The sequence below is a fragment of the Vipera ursinii genome, assembly GCF_947247035.1.
Source record: "Vipera ursinii genome assembly, chromosome: 2".
In the NCBI taxonomy this organism is placed as follows: Eukaryota; Metazoa; Chordata; class Lepidosauria; order Squamata; family Viperidae; genus Vipera; species Vipera ursinii.
Window position 1 is genome coordinate 202,431,251 of NC_139513.1, and position 21,183 is coordinate 202,452,433.

General features: G+C 40.3%; 1 protein-coding gene across 3 annotated transcripts in view; it reads right to left on the reverse strand.

Annotated features, from left to right (window-relative positions):
• PSD3 (pleckstrin and Sec7 domain containing 3) overlaps positions 1-21,183 on the reverse strand; it is a 157,377-nt gene that overhangs the window by 35,766 nt on the left and 100,428 nt on the right. For all 3 annotated transcript variants that reach the window (XM_083352860.1, XM_083352861.1, XM_083352862.1), the window contains one exon: positions 2,792-2,835. In XM_083352860.1, coding sequence (XP_083208986.1) covers positions 2,792-2,835 — 44 coding nt within the window. The remainder of the gene's footprint in view (positions 1-2,791; positions 2,836-21,183) is intronic.

Here is a 21,183-nt window from a genome sequence, read left to right on the forward strand (position 1 = left end):
AGATACTACCAATAGGCACCATCCCAATGGGGAATAATAGGTGCAATCCCAAAACATCTGGAGCACTACTTGAACACATCGGCATTAACAAAATCACCATTAATCAATTGAAAAGGCAACTTGATTGGAACAGCTTACATCCTGTAAGGATACATTAACGCCATCAAACAACATCTGCCTATCCCAGGTCCTTGGGAAGGACTCAGTAGGTGAATAAAAATCCCAAATTTTGTTTAAACATCTGGCTGACTGTGCAACTGACCATAACCTATACAATCTCTATGCTACCCAACTCAGTGACTATGGGCAGTTCACAACAATCAAAGAAATTACATCAAAATCACTGAAATGTAAAAGATAAAGATAAAAGTTGGCAAGTACAAAAAAACAGTCTCACACTCCCTTGCCAAAACTCTTTATCATCCAGAGGTCCCCAACCTTTTGGGCACCAGGGCCGGTACCGTGGAGAGAGGTTTTTCCGTGGACTGGAGGGGGTGTGGTTTTGTGTGCTGCCTGCATCTTGCGAATGGGGCATTGCTTGTTTGTGTGGACCGGTTGCTGGCATGCTGCGACCTGGTACTGGTCCACGGACCAGGGGTTGGAGACCCCTGTTCTAAACAACAGCAGAGAGGGGGCCATAAAGTGAGACTCTTGGGGACCTCAAACCAAAGATCAGATGCTGCAATAGAGAAGGTGTGATTCCGGGGTCCTGACAGATAACAACGTTTAATCAACGGAACTCGGGGCATACTAAGTGCAGAATTGAATTAGCTGGGTAGATGTTATGGGAGGCAAGCACCTCTTAAGTAACCTGGTTCTACAGAATATGGGGCCTAGATTTGTTAAACATGTAACAGAAATAATGCCAGGAGGAAGACTGATTTAGACTTCGAAAAGCCACCATTTTGCATGTTCTAGCATGTTTTGCATTCTGGAACAACAAGTGCCTGTGCAGTAACCCTGTCTCATTCTGTGAGAATCTATGGCCAAGTATACCCTCTCAAGGAAAAGAAGTAGCATTAAACTTCTTCAGATGTAACTAACAGGCATCACCAATTTCTGTTCTCCAAGAGAGTACAAGTGGTCCTCAACTCAAAATTATTGCAGGATCCAATCTGGGCCAGTCACTGGGACCAGAGGTTCAGTCTTCTGAGCTTTTGGACTTGTGCCAGAGCCCATCCTCAGGCAACTTCGCTTTCAAATGCTATCTGTGCATGGAGGTACACCATACTGAGAATATGAGTAACAGGTGGCACATTTTTTAAATAAATAAAAAGATTCCAAAAGAAAAAAAATCTTGCAGATGTTCTATTATCCATCAACATTCAGTTATTCTGTACAGGTGTAACTTAGTCAGGTAATGAAACATCTATTAGCAGAAAACAAAGCTCAGAGAACTCCATAAAAGGAAGATTAGAAACTTGGTAAAGATTATTTTACAGAAGCTAACCAACTTTCAGATATACTCTTCAAGTTATTATCTTCACATTGCAAATGGAGTTATTATCATTATAAGAATGGCTTGCCCAAAACTACATGATTAATAGATTAAATCAGCCCTTTTCAGGGGCTGTACTGTTTTAATTATCATGAATGTATTAAGACTGTCCAATGAAAAATGAAAGAAGTTTGATATATAAAAACAATAGAGTCAGGATAAAAATCAATGCAGATAGTCCTCGACTTACAACCATTGATTTAGGGACCGTTCCAAGTCACAACAGCATTGAAAAAAGTGACACAGGACCATTTTTCAAACTTACAACCACTGCATCCTCTCCAAGGTCATGTGATCAAAATTCAGTTGCTTGGCAACTGACTCATATTTATGACAGTTGCAGTGTCCTGGGGGAGGGGGTCACATTTATTTATTTATTTATTTTAATTCCATTTATATCCCGCCCTTCTCCGAAGACTCAGGGCGGCTTACAAGCTTAACAGTAGCCTTCATTCTATGTATATGCCTGCTTATTAGGGCTTTCACACACACCCCAAGCGGCATTATTACAAAGTCAGCTTAATTGCCCCCAACAATCTGGGTCCTCATTTTACCTACCTGGGAAGGATGGAAGGCTGAGTCAACCTTGAGCCTGGTGGGATGCGAACCTACACTAATTGCAGGCAGCTGGTGTTACTTAAGGAGGCATTAGCCTACTGCTCCACCAAGGCTCTTATTGCCTATTACCCATTAAAAAGTAGACCATGGTGTAGCTGAAGTCACTTAGCGACACTCTACCGAAGAATGTTAAGGACAGAGAAGCTTGCTAGGTACTACAGCAAGATCCGCTCAGCTATCTTTTGAAACTTTTACAGAACCAAGTGACCCCAAATAAAAAGGAGGTACAGCTAGAATTCAGCTGGTCTGAGAAAGTATTTGCAAAGTCAAAAGGAATGAGAAATTCAGACATATAAACACTTTAAAGCAGGCATGATTGCTCACAGTACCTTTTGCAACCTTCTGAAAAGCAAAATGAGTGGGGAAGCCAGAATCACTTAACTGTGTTACTTACTTAACAGCTATAGTGATTCCCTTAACAACTGTGGCAAGGAAAGTCATAAAATGGGGCAAAACTCACTTAACAACCGTCTTGCTTAGCAAAGGAAATCTGGGGTTCAAATGTGGTCGTAAGTCGAGAACTAACTGTCAACAAACGTAGGAGGTTCCCTCTCTTGAACTCCTGGAATAGATTTCTGCAATTTCTAGCATCTGTGCCATGTACTGCAGGTATATCAAGCGGAATACCATAAAAGGAATCATTTGAAGCTCATTAGTTCAACATAAGATACTTACACTGCCCACTCAAGCTTTTCATTCTTGATTGAATTGTAAAGAGCCTGGAAGAGGAAAGAAATAAGAAAAAAAAAATTAAGTGGATTTGGATGACCATATATAGAAGATAACTTTTTTTTTTTTGAAAAAAACAACAAATCATCTAAATGTCACAAATTACCACATACATGTTGCAGTAAAGATTAAAACGTTATTCTTTAGCCTGGGGTGCATAAAAAGTCTTTGTCGTGTTTTAATGTTGCTGAACTCCTTCCCCCCCCCCCCCCCCCGTTAAGCCTGGAGACGAGGAGAGAGGCTTTTAACAACCCTTCGCTGACTTTGGAGAGATTCCAAAAGTTAAGAGCTGTCGCTTGGAAGTCCTCTTCAAGTGCCTTTGCTGTAGCACAGAGTTGGAGAGGACGAGTGGGCTGAGATTTAGTACTTTAGTACAGATAAAACCTACACTGTCCTTTGGGAACAAGCACAGGGCCTGGTTTAGAGATCTCAGTTCTCCATGCTGAGGAAAAAAAGAAAACATCCCCTCACAGGACTAGCTTCAAATTAGCAGAGGCCCAAAACACCTCCCGGACAATGATACTGAGGCTTATGATGAAGTAAATTTTGCTCATATATTGTTTTAGAACAGCTAGGCCAGGGGTCGGCAACCTCGGCTCTTTTATGACTCGTGGACTTCAACTCCCAGAATTCCTGAGCCAGCTATGCTGGCTCAGGAATTCTGGGAGTTGAAGTCCACGAGTCATAAAAGAGCCGAGGTTGCCGACCCCTGAGCTAGGCCAATGACAACCCACAAGGCTAATTCTGAACGTAAGCGAACTCTCCCTGTGAATCCTTACAGAAACCCTCGTTTCTAAGGTCATTTTTAACATTATGCCTCTCAGACAATTTTTTTTTATATTAAAAAATTTGGAATCAGAACTTCTTGTACCTCTCTTTAGAAAAAAGAGGTGAGCTGTACAGATCAAGAACGCACAAATAAAGGAGATAAAATATTCTCTTCTCAGATTCTACATCAATGCCGGTCTATACATATTGGCAGGCAAAGATCCCTGCCTGCATCTTGCCCACTCCATTTGTTATTTGGTATTCTGTAACTAAAGTCTCCAAATAAAATGACATTAAATTCATATAGCCTATCCCGAATTTCTACCCTCCTGCTACAAATCACATCTGATGTAAGAGCTGCTAAAATGACACCTATCAGACATGTCATAAAAGCCATTTCACTTACCATTTTATCTATTACTATAAAATATAACATTGCAGAGAGCCCAGACAAGATGGGAACAGTATGATTGGTAGTATTGTTCAACCATATCTTTAAACAGCAGGTCAGGTAGCTATTAAAAATTAGTACCAGATTGCTTTTCAAAATTTCCTGATATACAAATAGCATGCAACATTTATGTATTTCTGCATTTATTTAAAATCATTTATATGGGATCCTTCATAAAATCAATGCAAAGTCAGGTAATCGTGGGAAAATAAAAACATCTGGTATCAAAAGATAACAGTAACTCCTTAGATGAGCCTCTCTAGAACATGACACCCAACATCTGTGCTTTGAAATATGAAGCCCATTCAGATATTTAACAACGAATATACCTCAATACAGTCCCTAAAATGCAGCACCAACTTCCCATCTGGACCTGGCAGCTGTATTCTGAGCTAAGTGTAAATTCATGACAGCCTTCAAAGGGGTATTTGTGTGTGTGTGTGTGTGTGTGTTTGTGAGATTTAAGTGTCTAAGCTGTGTGACTGAAAACTGAATGTCTTACAGCCGCTGTGAGTTTTAAAAATGTAACAAAACCAAAAATTAATCAAAGATAAAGCTGTGAATGCTCCAATACTGGAAGTTTTTAAGAAGACACTGGACAGCCATTTGTCCGAAATGGTACAGGGTTTCCTGCCTGAGCAGGGGGTTGGACTAGATGACCTCCAAGGTCCCTTTCTATATATATATATATGATGAAAGGGACCTTGGAGGTCATCTACGAAAACATATATATATATATATATATATATATATATATATATATATATATATATATATATATATATATATATATATATATATATATATATATATATATATATAACACCAGAGCAATTGTTAGGTTTGTAACTACACATCAAATCTTTTATTATGTCATGTTCGTCCACCAGAAATATCAACTATAAGAAATCAATTTCAAAGGAAGAAAAATTTGTCTAGATTACTTATACAGCTGTTTCTCTTTCTAGCATACCAGTTTCAAGAAAGTTTAGATATTCATTCATTCATTCATTCAATTTATACAGCCATCCATCTCGCATCTAGGCAGCTTACAATAAAATAGATAAAATACCTAATGTAAAAAATAAAAAATAAAACACATAGGACCAAGCATCATTCAAACAACTATCAACTTAGCCAGTACTGTAGATGGACTCCATTACCCACCCAGGACCCAAGACACAGGTACAAAACCAAGTTTTCAAGGCCTTTGGAAATCCAGCAGGGAAAGGCCAATTTAATCTCAGAGGGGATGACATTCCACAGGGTGGGCATCGTGGCAGAAAAAGAGGTTCCTTCTGGGCTCCACAAGCCAACTGTACCTAGGGATCTAATAGGAAGGGTAGACACCACTGGGGAAGGCTGGTCCCACAAATAACTCGGTTCCAAGCCATGAAGAACTTTAAAGTTCACAGTCAGATTATTTCGAGCTTGCGTGATCTTTCTGCTTGGCTGATTCAAAACTGGAAACCTCATGAAATCATCATCACTATGTTAAAATCTAACCATTAATGGCATGCATTTCACCATTGTAGGCTTCCTTGATTCCAAAATATTCTTATTTTTAATTGCCCAACAAGTCGGTACTCAATTAAGTTAGAAAAAAGCAGTTGTAATCCTCTCTAGCCACATCTTTCTTTCTTTGCTCCAGGAAATTGAACCATAACAAAATACGGCAGGAATTTCTTAAACCATCTGCTTTGAATCTGAGTGGGGTAAATATTTCATATTAGGTATAATTCTAAATCTCTGAGTGTGACTAGAGGGTTAGGTGTAAACTAGGGATACTTAAGATATCCCTATTAATACTGTAAGATAGTAACATGTTGCTGAAAGTAACCTTTAACTATCCTATCAAAATATTGATATTTATTCAATATTATTCAACACTTGTTGACTTCAAGATTGCAGAATATTTTTATGCCAAATTATATCCAGCTCCAAATTATATCCAGCTCCAAATCTTGCCGCGTTGACAAGACTCAACAAACCAATGGATATAATGTCTAAGTACTAGCTATTATGTTTAGGAAGTTCTAAGTTCAGACATTACCCTAACATTCTGTTATTAATCAAGTTATGAACCTCCACCCACCATGAATTGATTCCTATTGAGCACTGCATGTTATGTTTTTGAAAAGATCAAGAGTGCATTTGGAGATGGGAGTTCATTTTTCTTGTAAGGTACCCCATTATATGCAAAATATTTGTCCAACGAGGGATAGTAATTAGGATTTAAACAGTGAGATCCCCCCCAAAAAGAATCGTTTTCTCCATGTAGATGGTATGATAAAATCAATACATAGTTATGCTCTCACATGATCACTTCACCAGTTTTCTTGCCAAGGAAAAGAAAAACCTATTTGATAATTGAAGATTTTGCCTCTATTATATGAACTATGTTTTCAGTCCCTATTAGAACTGTTGAATGCTTCACAGTTAGTTGTAGGTGTTTCTTGAAAGCATGAGGATTACATTGAGATTAGAGAAGTGTATAATCATAATATTTGTGGCTTAGATGATCAATGGAATTAAAAGATTTTTATATATTTTCTTTGTAAAAGTACCTGGAGATATTATTCCATGCTAAGGATGACTAATTACGACTTGCTGACTTTGTATACCCAAAGTGAAGGGCAGCATTTCCAACATATTGGAGAAACAGAATGAATTGATTTGAATATTGCCAACTACAAGATCACTCATGTACATCTCCATGTTCTGAGTCCACCTTCTGCTGCCGTTCATTGGGAGCTGGGATTCACATAATGCTAAATCACAATGGCCGGGTTTTATAAACCATGCTACACTTAATTTTATTCACAAATCAGATTATTGTCTTTGTAAAAGTATTTCTGCATATAATTTCCTACTATAGGCTATAGGCTTCTTAAATGAAGCCCATATAGTTCTTTTAGATCATTATTAGTGAGCCACATTATATATTCTGTGCACTTTGTTCCAGAATCACTGCACCAAATCATTAGGTTCTCTATCTATCATCTATCTATCTATCTATCTATCTATCTATCTATCTATCTATCTATCTATCTATCTATCTATCTATCTATCTATCTATCTATCTATCTATCGTATATACTTGAGTATAAGCCGAATTTTTCAGCCCACTTTTTGGGCTGAAAAATTCCACTTCGGCTTATACTCCAGTCAACAAAAAAACTTACCGAGGACTTGTGCGCGGCCGAGGCTTTGGTGCTTCCGGGATCGCGCGCACCTCTCCCAAGCCACCGCCGTCCGAGACCTGCCGAAGTTTGGGGAGGTTTGGGGAGGTGCGCGCGCACCTCCCCAAACCTCCCCAAACGTCGGCAGGTCTCCGTTCCTCCGCGCCCTGCCTGCCTGCTTCTTTCCGCAGCGGAAAGAAGCAGGCAGGCAGGGCGCGGAGGAACGGAGACCTGCCGACGTTTGGGGAGGTTTGGGCGCCTCCCCAAACCTCCCCAGGTCTCCGTTCCTCCGCGCAGACCTGCCGACGTTTGGGGAGGTTTGGGTGCCTCCCCAAACCTCCCCAGGTCTCCGTTCCTCCGCGCAGACCTGCTGACGTTTGGGGAGGCCATTTAGCTGCCATTCAAAACAACCAACACCCCAAAACTACAAATAACCTCTTTCAAATTTATGACAAATGCAGCACTCCAGTGGTCATTCACACTTACCACAGACCCTGGGGATGTTGCGCTGTCCTCCCCTGCCCGTCTTCCCCTGCAGCACTTAGGCCTGCTCCCCAGGACTCCTGGAAGCAGCTGCGAACAATTCCTTGCTAAAATGGCGGCTACTTTCAGAGCCTTCTCCGCTAATCAGCTGTCTGCCCATCAGCTGTCCATAGGGATGCTGCAAAGCTCTCCTTCTCTAGGCCTTGGACTCCCTCCTGGCTGAAGAGTAGATGAACCAAGCCAGCAAGGAGACAAAATGTTTCTGCAGCTGTTTTTCCTCTGAAGTTTTTTTTTTTAAAGTAATCTCCGAAGGTTATGCCAGAAAATGGAGGACGCTGGGTCTTTGCAAGCTTTAGCTGTCCGCCTGGCTGCCTGAAGGCCGCCCTTTTCAGGCAGTCTGACAGACAGCTAAAACTTGCAAAGACCCAGCGTCCTCCATTTTCTGGCACAACTTTTAGGGATTTATTATTATTATTCCTACTACTACTATTACTACTACTACTACTTCAGGAGTAAAAAGTTGCAGAAAAAAATTCTCTCCTTACTAGCTTAGTTCCTCTACTCTTCCATCTGGAGCCAAGGTAAGATTTTAAAAAGGGATATTGGTTGGAAGGCAGAGGGAGAGTTTAGTTTTAGCATCTAAAAAAAGGGGGGGGGGAAATCAGCGAGTACATCCCAACCAGCTTTTTATGTTTTTGTTATTGAAGAAATATGGGGGAGGGGGAGGGGTTCTGGGGTGGGTTGGGGAGGGGATAATATTGTAACTTCAATAAAAATTTTCAATAAAAAAAAGAAATATGGCTTTCTGGGGGAAGGTGGGGAGGGCGTTAAGGAAGGAAAGGGTTTTTGGAAGCTCGTCCTGAAGCTGCCTTTTGTGCAAGGGGCCTTTTCTCAAAGCCTACAGAGGCAGCTTTGTTGCCTCCCCGTAGACAGCTGATGGGCGAACACCAAAAGCTCCAAAAGGCTAGGGAACTAGTCCCAGAACACCTTGGTAGGAGGAAGGGCAGAGGCAGAATTGGGAAAGAGGTAAGACAGGGTTTTCCTTCCCAGATGTTTCTCTTTGGCAAGACAGCCAGCTGTGCTGAAGCCCAGTATCTGGGGGTGGGGGAGACCTGAGGCAGGCGGGCTGGTGCTTGCATTAGGCCTCCCAGGATCTCCCCCACCCTCAATTAATGACCAGTGCACTCTTTAATGAATGCACTGAGGAGAATACGTATGGCTGGTCATTACTTGAGGCAGTTCATTTAACATTATTTAATGGCAGTCTCCATTAGGGTCACAACCTGAAGACTATCTGTGCAATACTTATCAACAGAATGTGTGGCTGGTACAGTCTATGACATATCTGTTTTTTCCCCCTCCTAAGCTTATACAAAAGCTAACAGATGTAGCAGAAGAATGCCAAAGCAATCAACTAAAGAAGTTGAAAGAGATTTGTGAAAGGTAAAAACTACTTAACAATTCTTTTGACTACCATTCTAGATGTACTTGGAGGGGAATAATCCCCTGTCAGGACAGAGGGAGTCACTTCTGGGTGAATGTGTATAGTGAGACCTGGGGAGGTTTGGGGAGGCGCCCAAACCTCCCCAAACTTCGGCAGGAGGAACGGAGACCTGGGGAGGTTTGGGGAGGTTTGGGGAGGTGCGCGCGTACCTCCCCAAACCTCCCCAAACTTCGGCAGGTCTCCGGACGGCGGCGGCTTGGGAGAGGTGCGCGCAATCCTGGAAGTACCGAAGCCTCGGCCGCGCGCAAGTCCTCGGTAAGCTCCGGGCGGTCACTTGCTTCGCGTCTCCTGAGGGAAGGGGGGGCGACTGGAACGGGCGTGTTTCCTCGCCTGCTGGGCGCCGCGATTTGCCCGGGGAACGCGCGGGCCCCAAATGGCAGCGTGGAGTGAGGAAGCGGACAGCCAGGGCTTCCCCGAGAGCCGCGGCCACACAGGGTATTCCTGTGTATTCAGGCTTGCAAAATGGCGGATCGAGCCTCTGCTGGCGGCAGAGGCTTGCAGAGCGCGGATCCAGCCTCCGAGGCATGCAGAACGGCGGATCGGCTTATACTCGAGTCAACAACTTTTCCCAGTTTTTGGGGGTGAAATTGGGGGTCTCGGCTTATACTCGAGTCGGCTTATACTCAAGTATATACGGTATCTATCTATCTCTTAATCATCTTTAAAAGAAAGGAAGCAAATAAGCAAGGAAGCAAAAAGAGAAAAGAAGTATAGTACAGAAATATGACAAAAGAATTAGCAAGATTGCTCAGTTAGTGCTCAGTATATTGCTGATTAGAAATTAATCATAAAACATTAAATTATATTTAAGTACATTGAATTATTTTAGCAATGTATTTGTTGTTTGAAAATACAAAGAAAATAACAAACTACCAAAAATATTATAAATGTGACTTTCTAACTTCTCCTTTGTCGTATTTTGATATATATCATTTACACATTAAAAATGTTTTTGTCTCCGTGAAACATTTATCAGCTGTTTTTTTCTCTTAAAAACTATACAGTAGTCTAGTACTTATATTTGCTTTGTTGCATAATATATATGTATGGAAGTATGTAAGGAAGCCATTTGGTTAAACATCTGTTGTGAATATATGCTGTTAATTTTGCCATTACTACATATTCTCCAAGTTTTGGTTCCCAGTCTGATATCTTCAGTAATGTATTTTTTCAATATTGTGCTAAAATTTATCCTTATCCCTATAAACATCTATCCTAGTCAACTGAGATTGTTCTTTGATGATGATAACTTTATTGTGATGATAACTTTATTGTCACTTTGAATGTACACCAATCGGCATACATCAAAATGAAATTTCGTTGCATACAGCTCTCAAAGGGTCACCACCTCCGATATACAGTATACTCCTTGTTCGTGGCCCACTCAAATTTCACATTGTTCATTTTAGTCTCTAGGGAGTGAACGATGGCAATCAATGTTGATATGTTTTAGAAATATACCTTGTAAAAAGAACTGTTATTTCAAACTGGACTTCCAAAATTCTTTGACGAGTGCTAAATCTCGCTCTGCTTTCGCCATGAATTGTAATTCTATCATTCTGCTCCCTTTTCTATCAAGTGATATTTTCATTCAGTCCATCTCTTCCTACTATTATCTGGCACATATTTTGACATCCCTTGAGTCTGTTTCTGTAACGTACTGTTTAGACGGTATCAATAATAGGGAGCTTTCATCACACACACAGACGTCCTATTTAAAAATACATGAGGAAGCCTGAAGATCTGCACTCCCAATTGTGTACAAAAGGCCAGCCTTCCAAAATTCGGTTTAGGGTTCCCAGCTAGCATGGTTGAAGGACATGTTGCCTGACAATTTGAGGAACTAAAGTCGCATTACTTTGGGGAACACCTCAGGCCAACATTGTTTTGACATCTGCTCCTCAGATTACACCTTTCCAATATCTAATTCCAGATCCAGCTCACAGCTTCAATTTCTAACAGCTGAATTTGAATGTGGGCTGGAAAACAGATTCTTCTACTTAAGTTTTAGGAGAAATTTGGTCATAATAGAAATCCTGAGAGGGAATAAATTCTGTTTTGGAAAAGCAGCTGCGGCCAGGCAGAAGTACTTCTCCTCACCTCCCTCATGCATTCAGACATGCATTCTTCTAGTTACTCATAGGCATCCAAGCAATATTGCAACTGCTGTGTTAACTGAGCCACACACTGGTATTTTCAAGGATGTATTCTCGTTCAGAGGCAGCCTCACCCAACCGAGTCTATAGAGCTTACAAATGCAAATGCTAAGGAAGAGTAGGAAGAGGGACGTGTGTACTACAGAAGGTGAAAGTAAATGGCCTACACACAAGGAAACTGAGGCAAGGTCTGGAGACTGGCAGCTATTAGAAGCAGGCGAGATGATTTTCATTCAACTGCCTGAACCACAAGCTATGATTCCTGTGGGAATCCCAGCTGAAGTTTGAAGCTTTGCTGGGAGACCAGTAGCAAGTAGACCAGGAACAACCACACAGAAACAGCACTTCATCCCAACTAGCGCAAGAAACCTTTGGAAATAGGCAGAGGTTGTGTAACTGTAATTATTACTTGGGGATTTTTGTTTGAACTATGTAGCAAAAGAAGTACCAAAGACATCAAGTACCCTTGACTTATAACAATTCATTTATGTGGCAACATGACCTTGCAAAGTCCTAGAAGGGTGGAGTTGATCCAGAAAAAGAGCCTCTTGTTGGGGAAGTAATAAAGCCTTGCATACAATTTTGCCAGGCTGTGTTGTGCCCAATCCTTAGAGAGGAAAGTTCCCTCACAAACCCTCAAAGGTTGTTTACTTATAGCACTGGCTATACTTTACTTATGGCACTGCTAATAGTGCTTGCCTCTAAAAACAGCAATACCTTTTCTCAACATCCTTTGTTTACAGCAACAGATAATCTCATTTAGGCATTTCAACTGCTATCTTTTTCCAACTGATGTCATACGTGCCCTTCAATTTTCTAAGGGTCCAACATATGTTACACTTGCTAAGTACAGCTACTGTATTTACCTAAAACAAGATTCTAAATATAAGCTTAGAATTAAAACAACAACACAAAAAAAAAACCCCTACGTGTCTCCATTGCTATATACTCAGCAAAATCTAAGACCAGCTAATGATACAGAAACTTTCTGGCACAGTCTGCCACTTCCATGACTCCAAAATAATTCAGCTAAATAAACTATCCAAAGGTTCACCTGTCTTTCAACATCATATTCTTCTGCAAGTCATCCAACAAGGGAATAAACATGGAGATCAAATCCATTCAGAGTTTAATTCTGCAAGCAAGCTATATCCTTCTCAACAGCTGCCATCCGAACGCACTGTACCGCCTCAGGAGTCCCTGGCTGCCAAAACGACAAACACAAGCCACAAGGGGAAAAAAAGCACCGCTCTTCAGAAATCCACCTCCTGATCGGACCTCCTTCTCTCTTAATCCTTGGCTTATAGCAATTCATTTAGTGACCATTCAAAGTTGCAACAGCACTGGGGGGAAAAGTGACTTATGACCATTTTTCACACTTACGACCACTGCAGCATCCTCATAGTCATGTGATCAAAATTCAGATGCTCGGCAACTGACTCATATTTATAACGGTTGCGGTGTCCCGGGGTCATGTGATCACCTCTTCTGATGAGCAAAGTCAATGGGGAAAGCCAGATTCACTTAACAACCTGTTACTAACTTAACAACTGCAATGATTCGGTTAACAACTGTGACAAGAATGGTTGTAAAATGGTGCCAAGTTCACTTAGCAACAGAAATCTTGGGCTCCACTGTGGTTGTAAGTTGAGGATTACCTGTACTTTAGCATTTAATGTTGCCCTACCTGTCCTTCTTTACAAAAAAGAAATCCCCTATGCAACCTATTTAATTTAATATGTAACCCTTGGGCATTGTTCTGCTTCCAAATAATTCTAAATACTTTGGTAATAATTGTCCTATGTCTTAAAGAACCAGGGATTCTCAGCTTCTGCAACAGAACTCAAGAACACCTGTGAATGGTTTGGGCCATTTTGGACAGAATTAGTCATCAAGCAAGCTGGAAAGTGGCCCCATACCATCATCAAGTATTGTTATGTGTTCATTACACTACGACTACACATGATTGTAGTTCAGGATAGCAGGTCTCTCACCTCTCCTATGAAAAGCTGATGAAAGCTATGTCCCCCATAAACTCTGTGTTAGTAGTGGGGTAATAATATTAACGACCCGTCACACAAAGGTGTTTTAAGGATTAGTGAGATAATGGATGTGCAAACCATGGAACACTGACTAGGGAACTCAAAAAAGCATTAAGCTGCAGACCAAACAAGGGTTTATTTCATGTCTTATTTAAACCACCACTAAATTATCACTATCCCTCTGTTAGTACTACTAAGAGAATTTATTTTGTTTTATTTATTTTTATATTCTGCCCAGCTCCCAAGGACTCTGGGCAGTTTAATTTAATTGTTTAATCCAATGATAAAGACCCTGTTAGTTTGAACCAGGATAAATGTTAACACCAAAATGCTGTTTTCTAATAGAATATTTTTCTAATAGAAGAAGAACTAAAGAGCCTCTTGTTGCAGGTGCTTGTTGCTCTTGTTGCTGTTTTCTAATAGAAGAAGAACTAAAGAGCCTCTTGTTGCAGGTGAAGAAGGAGAGTGCAAAACTTGGGTTGAAACTTAACATTAAGAAAACCAAGATCATGGCATCTGGCCCTCTCAATTCCTGGCAAATAGATGGGGAAGAAATGGAGGTAGTGACAGATTTTATTTTCCTGGGCTCCAAGATCACTGCAGATGGGGACTGTAGCCAAGAAATTAAAAGACGCTTGCTCCTGGGGAGGAAAGCCATGGCAAATCTAGACAGCACACTAAAAAGCAGAGACATCACCCTGTCAACAAAAGTGCGTATAGTCAAGGCTATGGTCTTTCCAGTTGCAATGTATGGTAGTGAAAGTTGGACCATAAGAAAGGCTGAGCGCCAAAGAATTGAGGCCTTTGAACTGTGGTGCTGGAGAAGACTCCTGCGAGTCCCTTGGACTGCAAGGCGATCAAACCGGTCAGTCCTAGAGGAGATCAATCCTGACTGCTCTTTAGAAGGCCAGATCCTGAAGCTAAAACTCAAGTACTTTGGCCACCTAATGAGAAGGAAGGACTCCCTGGAGAAGAGCCTAATGCTGGGGAAGATCGAGGGCAATAGAAGAAGGGGACGACAGAGAATGAGGTGGCTGGATGGAGTCACTGAAGCAGTAGGCGTGAGCTTAAATGGACTCCAGAAGATGGTAGAGGACAGGAAGGCCTGGAGGAATGTTGTCCATAGGGTCGCGATGGGTCGGACACGACTTCGCAGCTAACAACAACAATAGAATATTTAAAAAATCTCATTAACAAAGCAATCAGAAATATACCGAGTCATCCATCAGGAGATAGGCCATTATATAGATCGGACAGATGAATAAACAGTTAAATAAACAAAACCCATCCCTGCTTGCAGAGAAGATTACTAGGAAATTTCAGAGCTGTAGATAGATAACCTTTATTGTCATTTTTTACTGTGGGCACATTGGCCCACATTAAAAATGAAATTTTGTTGCTTGCTCCCAAAAGTGTACACATACATAATGCACATTTAAACATGCTATATACAGCATATATATAAACCTACACCCTTGCATATAAATTACATATAAATATTAACCACTGTCCATCTTGAATACATAGCGGAAAGAGGAAGCTTGAGAGTTCACAAGGTTTATACTGTATGGAACGAAGCTGTGGCTGAATCTGGATGTTCTGCTTCGGATACCACAGAGCCTCCTCCCAGAAGGTAACAAGGAAAACAGGTTGTGAAGAGGATGTGTTGTCTCCCAAACAATCTTGCAGGCCCTGCTCAAGTTTCTGTAGTCAAAATTCTGAAGTTTTTTTTAAAAAAAAAATGGAAAAAGCAACAGAAACACACTTCTCTATACTTGCCGTGAAGATGGCCAGATGGCAAGTCGAGGTTGCACTGATAAAGGAGAATATTTGTAGCTCAGGATTGAAATGAAATGTCTTTTCTTGCAGACATCATGCTGCAGTGATGACATTACCTGGTATGGGTAATTAAATGTCTGCAAGAAAACAACCAACCTCAGAGAGCACCAAGGATTACTCAATAAAGGTTGTAAAATTCGGCGCGATAACTTAACAACTGCCTCACTTAGTGACAGAAGTTCTGTTCCCAATTGTGGTTGTAAGTCATGGACTATCTGTAATATCTTCAAATGTTTTGCCTGCATTTGGGGAAGTAAGAAGAGATTTTCTATGATTGGGAATGAAGTCTGAGCTAAATAAAACTTTGGGGTCATAATACTTGACTTCAACTGGAAGGAAGAATTATAAACTGTCAAGCTGAGCATGAAGCGCAAAGAAATTACAAGCTCTCATTGCATTCCCTAGAGACTTAATTCAAATAGATGGACCTTAAGCACATCTGGCTCTCCCTGAATTATTATGAATATCAGTGATCAAATAACATTTAATTTGTAGTTTTAATTTATTGTTGTTCATTTTTCACTGAGTTCTCATAATGATTTTTGTAGAACGATGCCACTAAAATGAACATTCTAAAGCAAACTAACTGATCTTCAACTGTGCTAAACGAAAACGGGTACATCTAATAAATATAAAAGATAAGGATCCAGCCATTTCCCATATTTCTGATATCTGGCTTTTTTCTTGATCCAAAATAATACATTGCTATATCACAAAAGATTTATTTTTTCTAGTGTAAAAATCAGCTGCCTCTGTGCAAGCATACCTACACTTTTCACGATTATTCTATTCACTGTTGTTTTATTTATCATTAACTGGTACAACCAAGAAAGATTAATATAATGTTTTGACCGTATCCTCCCCAATCAACAACAATAAGTACTCGAATCTATCAAGTATGTACAAAAAAAAGGCAAGATAAGTGGATGCGGTGTCACACAATAAACCTGCCCCTTTTGTCTAAGCACTTGTATGAAATGGACATGGGTTATATCCAGTGGTGGGATGCAGCCAGTTCGGACCAGTTCGGCAGAACCGGTAGCTAATTCTTTGTCAAACTTCCAGAAGCGGCATCCACAAAGAGAACCAGTTGTTCACATATTTGAATCCCACCACTGGTTGTATCATGTATGTCTGCCATCTTGCCTTTTTTGACCATCCTCTCCCTACCAGCAGCACTATCTGTCAATTACTATTCTAAGCATCATTAAACTTGTGATACTGTCGACTAGCAAAGCTTTTTGACAGTTTACAACAGCAAAAAAAGAAAAAGCAATGTTACAGGTAGTTCTCAATTTATAACCATTCATTTAACAGAAGTTTGGTCTTACAACAGTGCTTAAGACCCATATTTGAAGTTATGACCGTTGCATGACTCCTGCGGTCATATGATCGCAATTTGGACACTTGGCAACCAGCTCACATTTAAAATGGTTACAGTGTCCTGCTATCACATGATCAAGATTTGCAACCTTCTCAGCCAGTTTCTAATAAGCAAAGTCATTGGGGAAACGGGATTTGTTTAATTATCATGTGATCCACTTAACAATTGCATGATTCACTTAATGGCCACAATGATAACTAAATTAATAACTGCCATCACATAGGGGCTGAAATTCTGAACCCAGTTGTGTTTATAACTCGAGGACTACCTGTAATGTTTAAAATTACATTTACAAGACTATTTACAAAACAATGTTTTTAGGGACATTTGTAGCTACACTGGATACAAACTCAGCGCACAATTAGCTATTCTTACCTGGAGATGATTAAAACATAACATACCGGGCAGCAAGCAAGATTCTGATAAAGAGAGTGGCATTTTTCTTACTAAATTTGCATGGAACATGTGTGCATCAATGTAAATAGGGAAAGTTACTGCATTGAAATTACAGTAGCCTGAGAAATAAACAAGTATTCCCTCAACACCCAGCTCCATATATTAAAGCATGTGACTTCATAAATTATCTAAATAGCTTTCTAGTTAAGTAACTGCCCATTCCCACCATTAAAATTGTATCCACATTTTAACCATCCTGGGATCCGAATCATGGCAACAGAATGACTTGGAAGTTAATATAGTGTTCAGATTAGCAATTGACTCAAATTAATGGATTGGCAAAAACACCACTGTCCATAGCTACAAACATCTGTGTCAAACAATGGCATAAGTTACAACTTTGACCAACAATGGTCAATGCCAGTATAGAGCAGTCAAGTGGAGAACCTTGATTTGAAACTAAATATTTCTTGTGGGCTATCAACCAAGACCACAAAGACGTGGACTGCAATATTGTAGACAGTAAAGAAGATGCAAATATGCAAAAGGGGCTGAAAAATTAAAGCCTAGAACAGGCATGTCAAATTGCCAGCCTGTGGGCCAGATGCGTCATGCCGAAACTGCGCCCACCCCATTGCCGGCAATGGGGAAAAAGTCCCGATATGTCGCACGATGTCACGGGACGTCACGTGTTTGACATGCCTGGTCTAGAACAATCAGATAACATCAGGAAATGGCTTGGGCAGATAACTCCCTAATTCACTCAAGTATAAGAAGGAAGAAGAATAGCACATTGAACTTCAGGATTCTATTATAGCCGATCTCAGTGAAAACAGTTTTAACCTTCCTGTGGAATTGATTTCCGCATCTGTTCTACCCAGTGAGGCTGTTGGGTTATTAACATTTGTAAGGATAAAGCAACTTCCCTTATATGAGTGGTCCTGCTGCTATTCAAATATACCTTTTCAATTAGACTTTGAGACACAAACTTCAGAGTTTTCTTGCCTGTATTTTATCTCTATGATTAAGTTATAGCCCACACTCAGGACAGTTGTTCCCTATTTTTTTCATATATGCAGAGCGTGAACCCATATTGTGACTGCAGGCCAAGCCTTGTAAGAGAATCTTTAAAACAAGTCTACATCATTTTTGAAGTAATGTTGTGTGCTTGCCCAGCTGAACCAACAGAACCAATTCTTTTTAACAGGGATGGTGCTGAGATTGAATGAAACTCCTCCAAAGTATTAAGCATTATTCATTTATGGATTCTAAGCTCTTTTGAGCTCCTAAAATGTTTTTTTTTTTTTGAGGAAGCTCACCCATTAAAAATATCTGTTTTAAAGGAAGTGGAACTGACAGTAGGTGCTAAAAGCTTGAAGTAAGCATTATCTAAAATTGGAGAAGAAAATTAATTATTTTTAATTGGAATCGTAAACGGCTTGGCATTGCTAGTTTAAACCTCAGAGAATGGCTTTTGCTGACAAATATGTAGATGGATTCTTAAGGCCCTGGGAGCTCTTTCTGTTGTTGCTGTTTGAAGAGAGAGGAAGCTGTTGATCATTCATTTTTTATGTTTGGCTTTTACACCCCAACACCCTGGAGGGAAATACTTAGATAGGTGAAATCTCAGCATTGGTCTAATCATAGTTCTACTGAGGTCAAAACAATTTTACCTCAAAATTACTCTTAATGCAAAAGGGATAGCTAAAGCTATATTGGCTATGGTGATTAAACTGTTACCTATTCACAATAGGTTGGAATGAAAGGGCTACATTGAGTATGATATAAACAATCCTTTAGGTTAAGCTCAATCCTGGATGAATTTATAGGCAGTCTCTGTAGTTTATCAGCCACCAATGGTGAGCTGTTGCCTTCTGAAGCAAGCTGCATTTTCACTGATTTTGGAGCCTGGGGTTTCCTCTCATTCAAATACTAATCAGGTCCAAACCTATACAGATTTTTAATTATCACCCAATGTCAGCTATATTAGGTGCTGTTATCTACCTGGCAGGTGGTAGAAATCCCTAATTTATAGTTTGGTGTATTTAATAACAAGTCATACAGATATCCAGACATCATCCTATCAGATCTATTTGTGTATTATACTCAGCTGCATTCACAGTTTGTTATAATCTATGTTGTTGTTTTAAGCGTTTAGTCCTGTCCTCCATAGTATCTTGTCAAGAACAGCTTCTTCCGGTTGCTGGATGTTCAACTTTCAGATTTGATATTATCAAGCCATCGTTTTCTTTGCTTGTCCCTTCTTGTTTCACTAACCATTCCAAGCATCACTGCCTTCTCCAATGAATTTGCACGCATGACATGGCCAAAGTAAATCAGACGCAGTCTTATGATTTTAGCTTCTAGTGATGTGTCTGGTTTTATATGATTTAACACCTCTCTGTTAGTTACTCAGCTATCCATGTTCTATGCAATAATTTACACCAGCAGCACAATTCAAACGTGTCAATTCTTCTTCGATCAGTCATTCTTAGTGTGCAACTCTCACGCCCATACATCATTACGGGGAAGACTATTTGCTCTAACTAGCCTCAATATCTCTGCTTTTCCAGATCTTATTCATGTTAACCATTGCAGTGCGGCCTAAGGAATAGAATTGCCATTGTGAACAATTTTGGATCCAAGGAAGATAAATTCTCAAACTAACTCAATCTCCTCCTTGTTGATTTTCAACATCTCATGTCCATCTGCAGCTCTTGTCATTATATTTGTTTTCCTGATGTTAAGACTCAATCCTACTTTTTCACTTTACTCCTTGATTTTTCAGATCATTTTTTCCCAGGTCTCCCTTAGATACAGCCGATAGTGTTACATCATCTGCATACTTTAAATTATTTATGGATTTTCCCCTAATTTTCACTCCAATATCAGGCAGCTCCAGATCTAATTTCCACATGATCACTTCAGCATACAAATTGAACTAAAAACGGTGTCGCCGTAAAGTGTTCTCACTCTTGCCTCCTGATTCAGTGCACAGGGTTCTGATGAGTCTGATCAGGTGAGTTGGGACACTGAGATCATGCAAAGCTGCCCATAAGCTTACAAGGTTCTACACAGTCAAAGGTTTTTCTGTAATTGATAGAGCACATATAAAGATCCTTTTGATGTTCATATGACTTTTCCATAATCCATCTAATATTGGTAATGTGCTCTTGAGTGTCACGCTCCTTTCTAAAGCCAGCTTGTACATCAGGTAACTCTTGATCAATGACATTCTGTAGCTCTCTTTGATGATTTTAAACAGAATCTTGCTTGCATGAGAAATCAGTGCAATTGTGCGATAGTTGGAACAGTCTCTGGTATCGCCTTTCTTTACCGATGGGATAAAAATGGATCTTTCCCATCCTGAGGTTATTGACATGATTGTCATCAACCATATGCCTTGCCAAGCCTGGATAAATGAGGAGGGTTAGGAAAAGCAAATCTCATCTCAACTTTATGGCAATAATTCAACATGACTCAGAAATGAATACCAAGAGCGGAACTGCCAGGCCAGGTAGTAGCCTGCAATCTACTGGAGAAGAGCAAGAGCTAGCTTTTAGTAGTCAGAGTTTTTATGACGTTGTTGGAGGAAAGCCTTAGGGAAACCCAACAGTTATAATCTATATTGACCACAATGTAAAAAAGATGTTGGGACTCTAGAACGAGTGAAGAGAAGAGCAACAAAGATGATTAGGGGACTGGAGGCTAAAACATAGAAGGAACAGTTGCTGGAATTGGGTATGTCTAGTTTAATGAAGAGAAGGACGAGGGGTGATATGATAGCAGTGTTCCAATATCTCAGGGCCTGCCACAAAGAAGAGGGAGTCAAGCTATTTCCCAAACACCTGAAGGCAGGACAAGAAGCAACAGATGGAAACTAACCAAAAAGAGAAGCAACCTAGAACTAAGAAGAAATTTCCTGACAGTTAGAACAATTAACCAGTGGAACAACCTGCCCCCAGAAGCTGTGATTGCTCCAACACTGGAAGTTTTTAAGAAGAGTAGTCTGTAGACAGCCATTTGTCTGAAATGGTATAGGGTTTCCTGTCTGAGCAGGGGGTTGGACTAGATGACTTCCAAGGTCCTTTCCAACTTTATTATTATTGTTGTTGTTATAACTGAAGTCAATA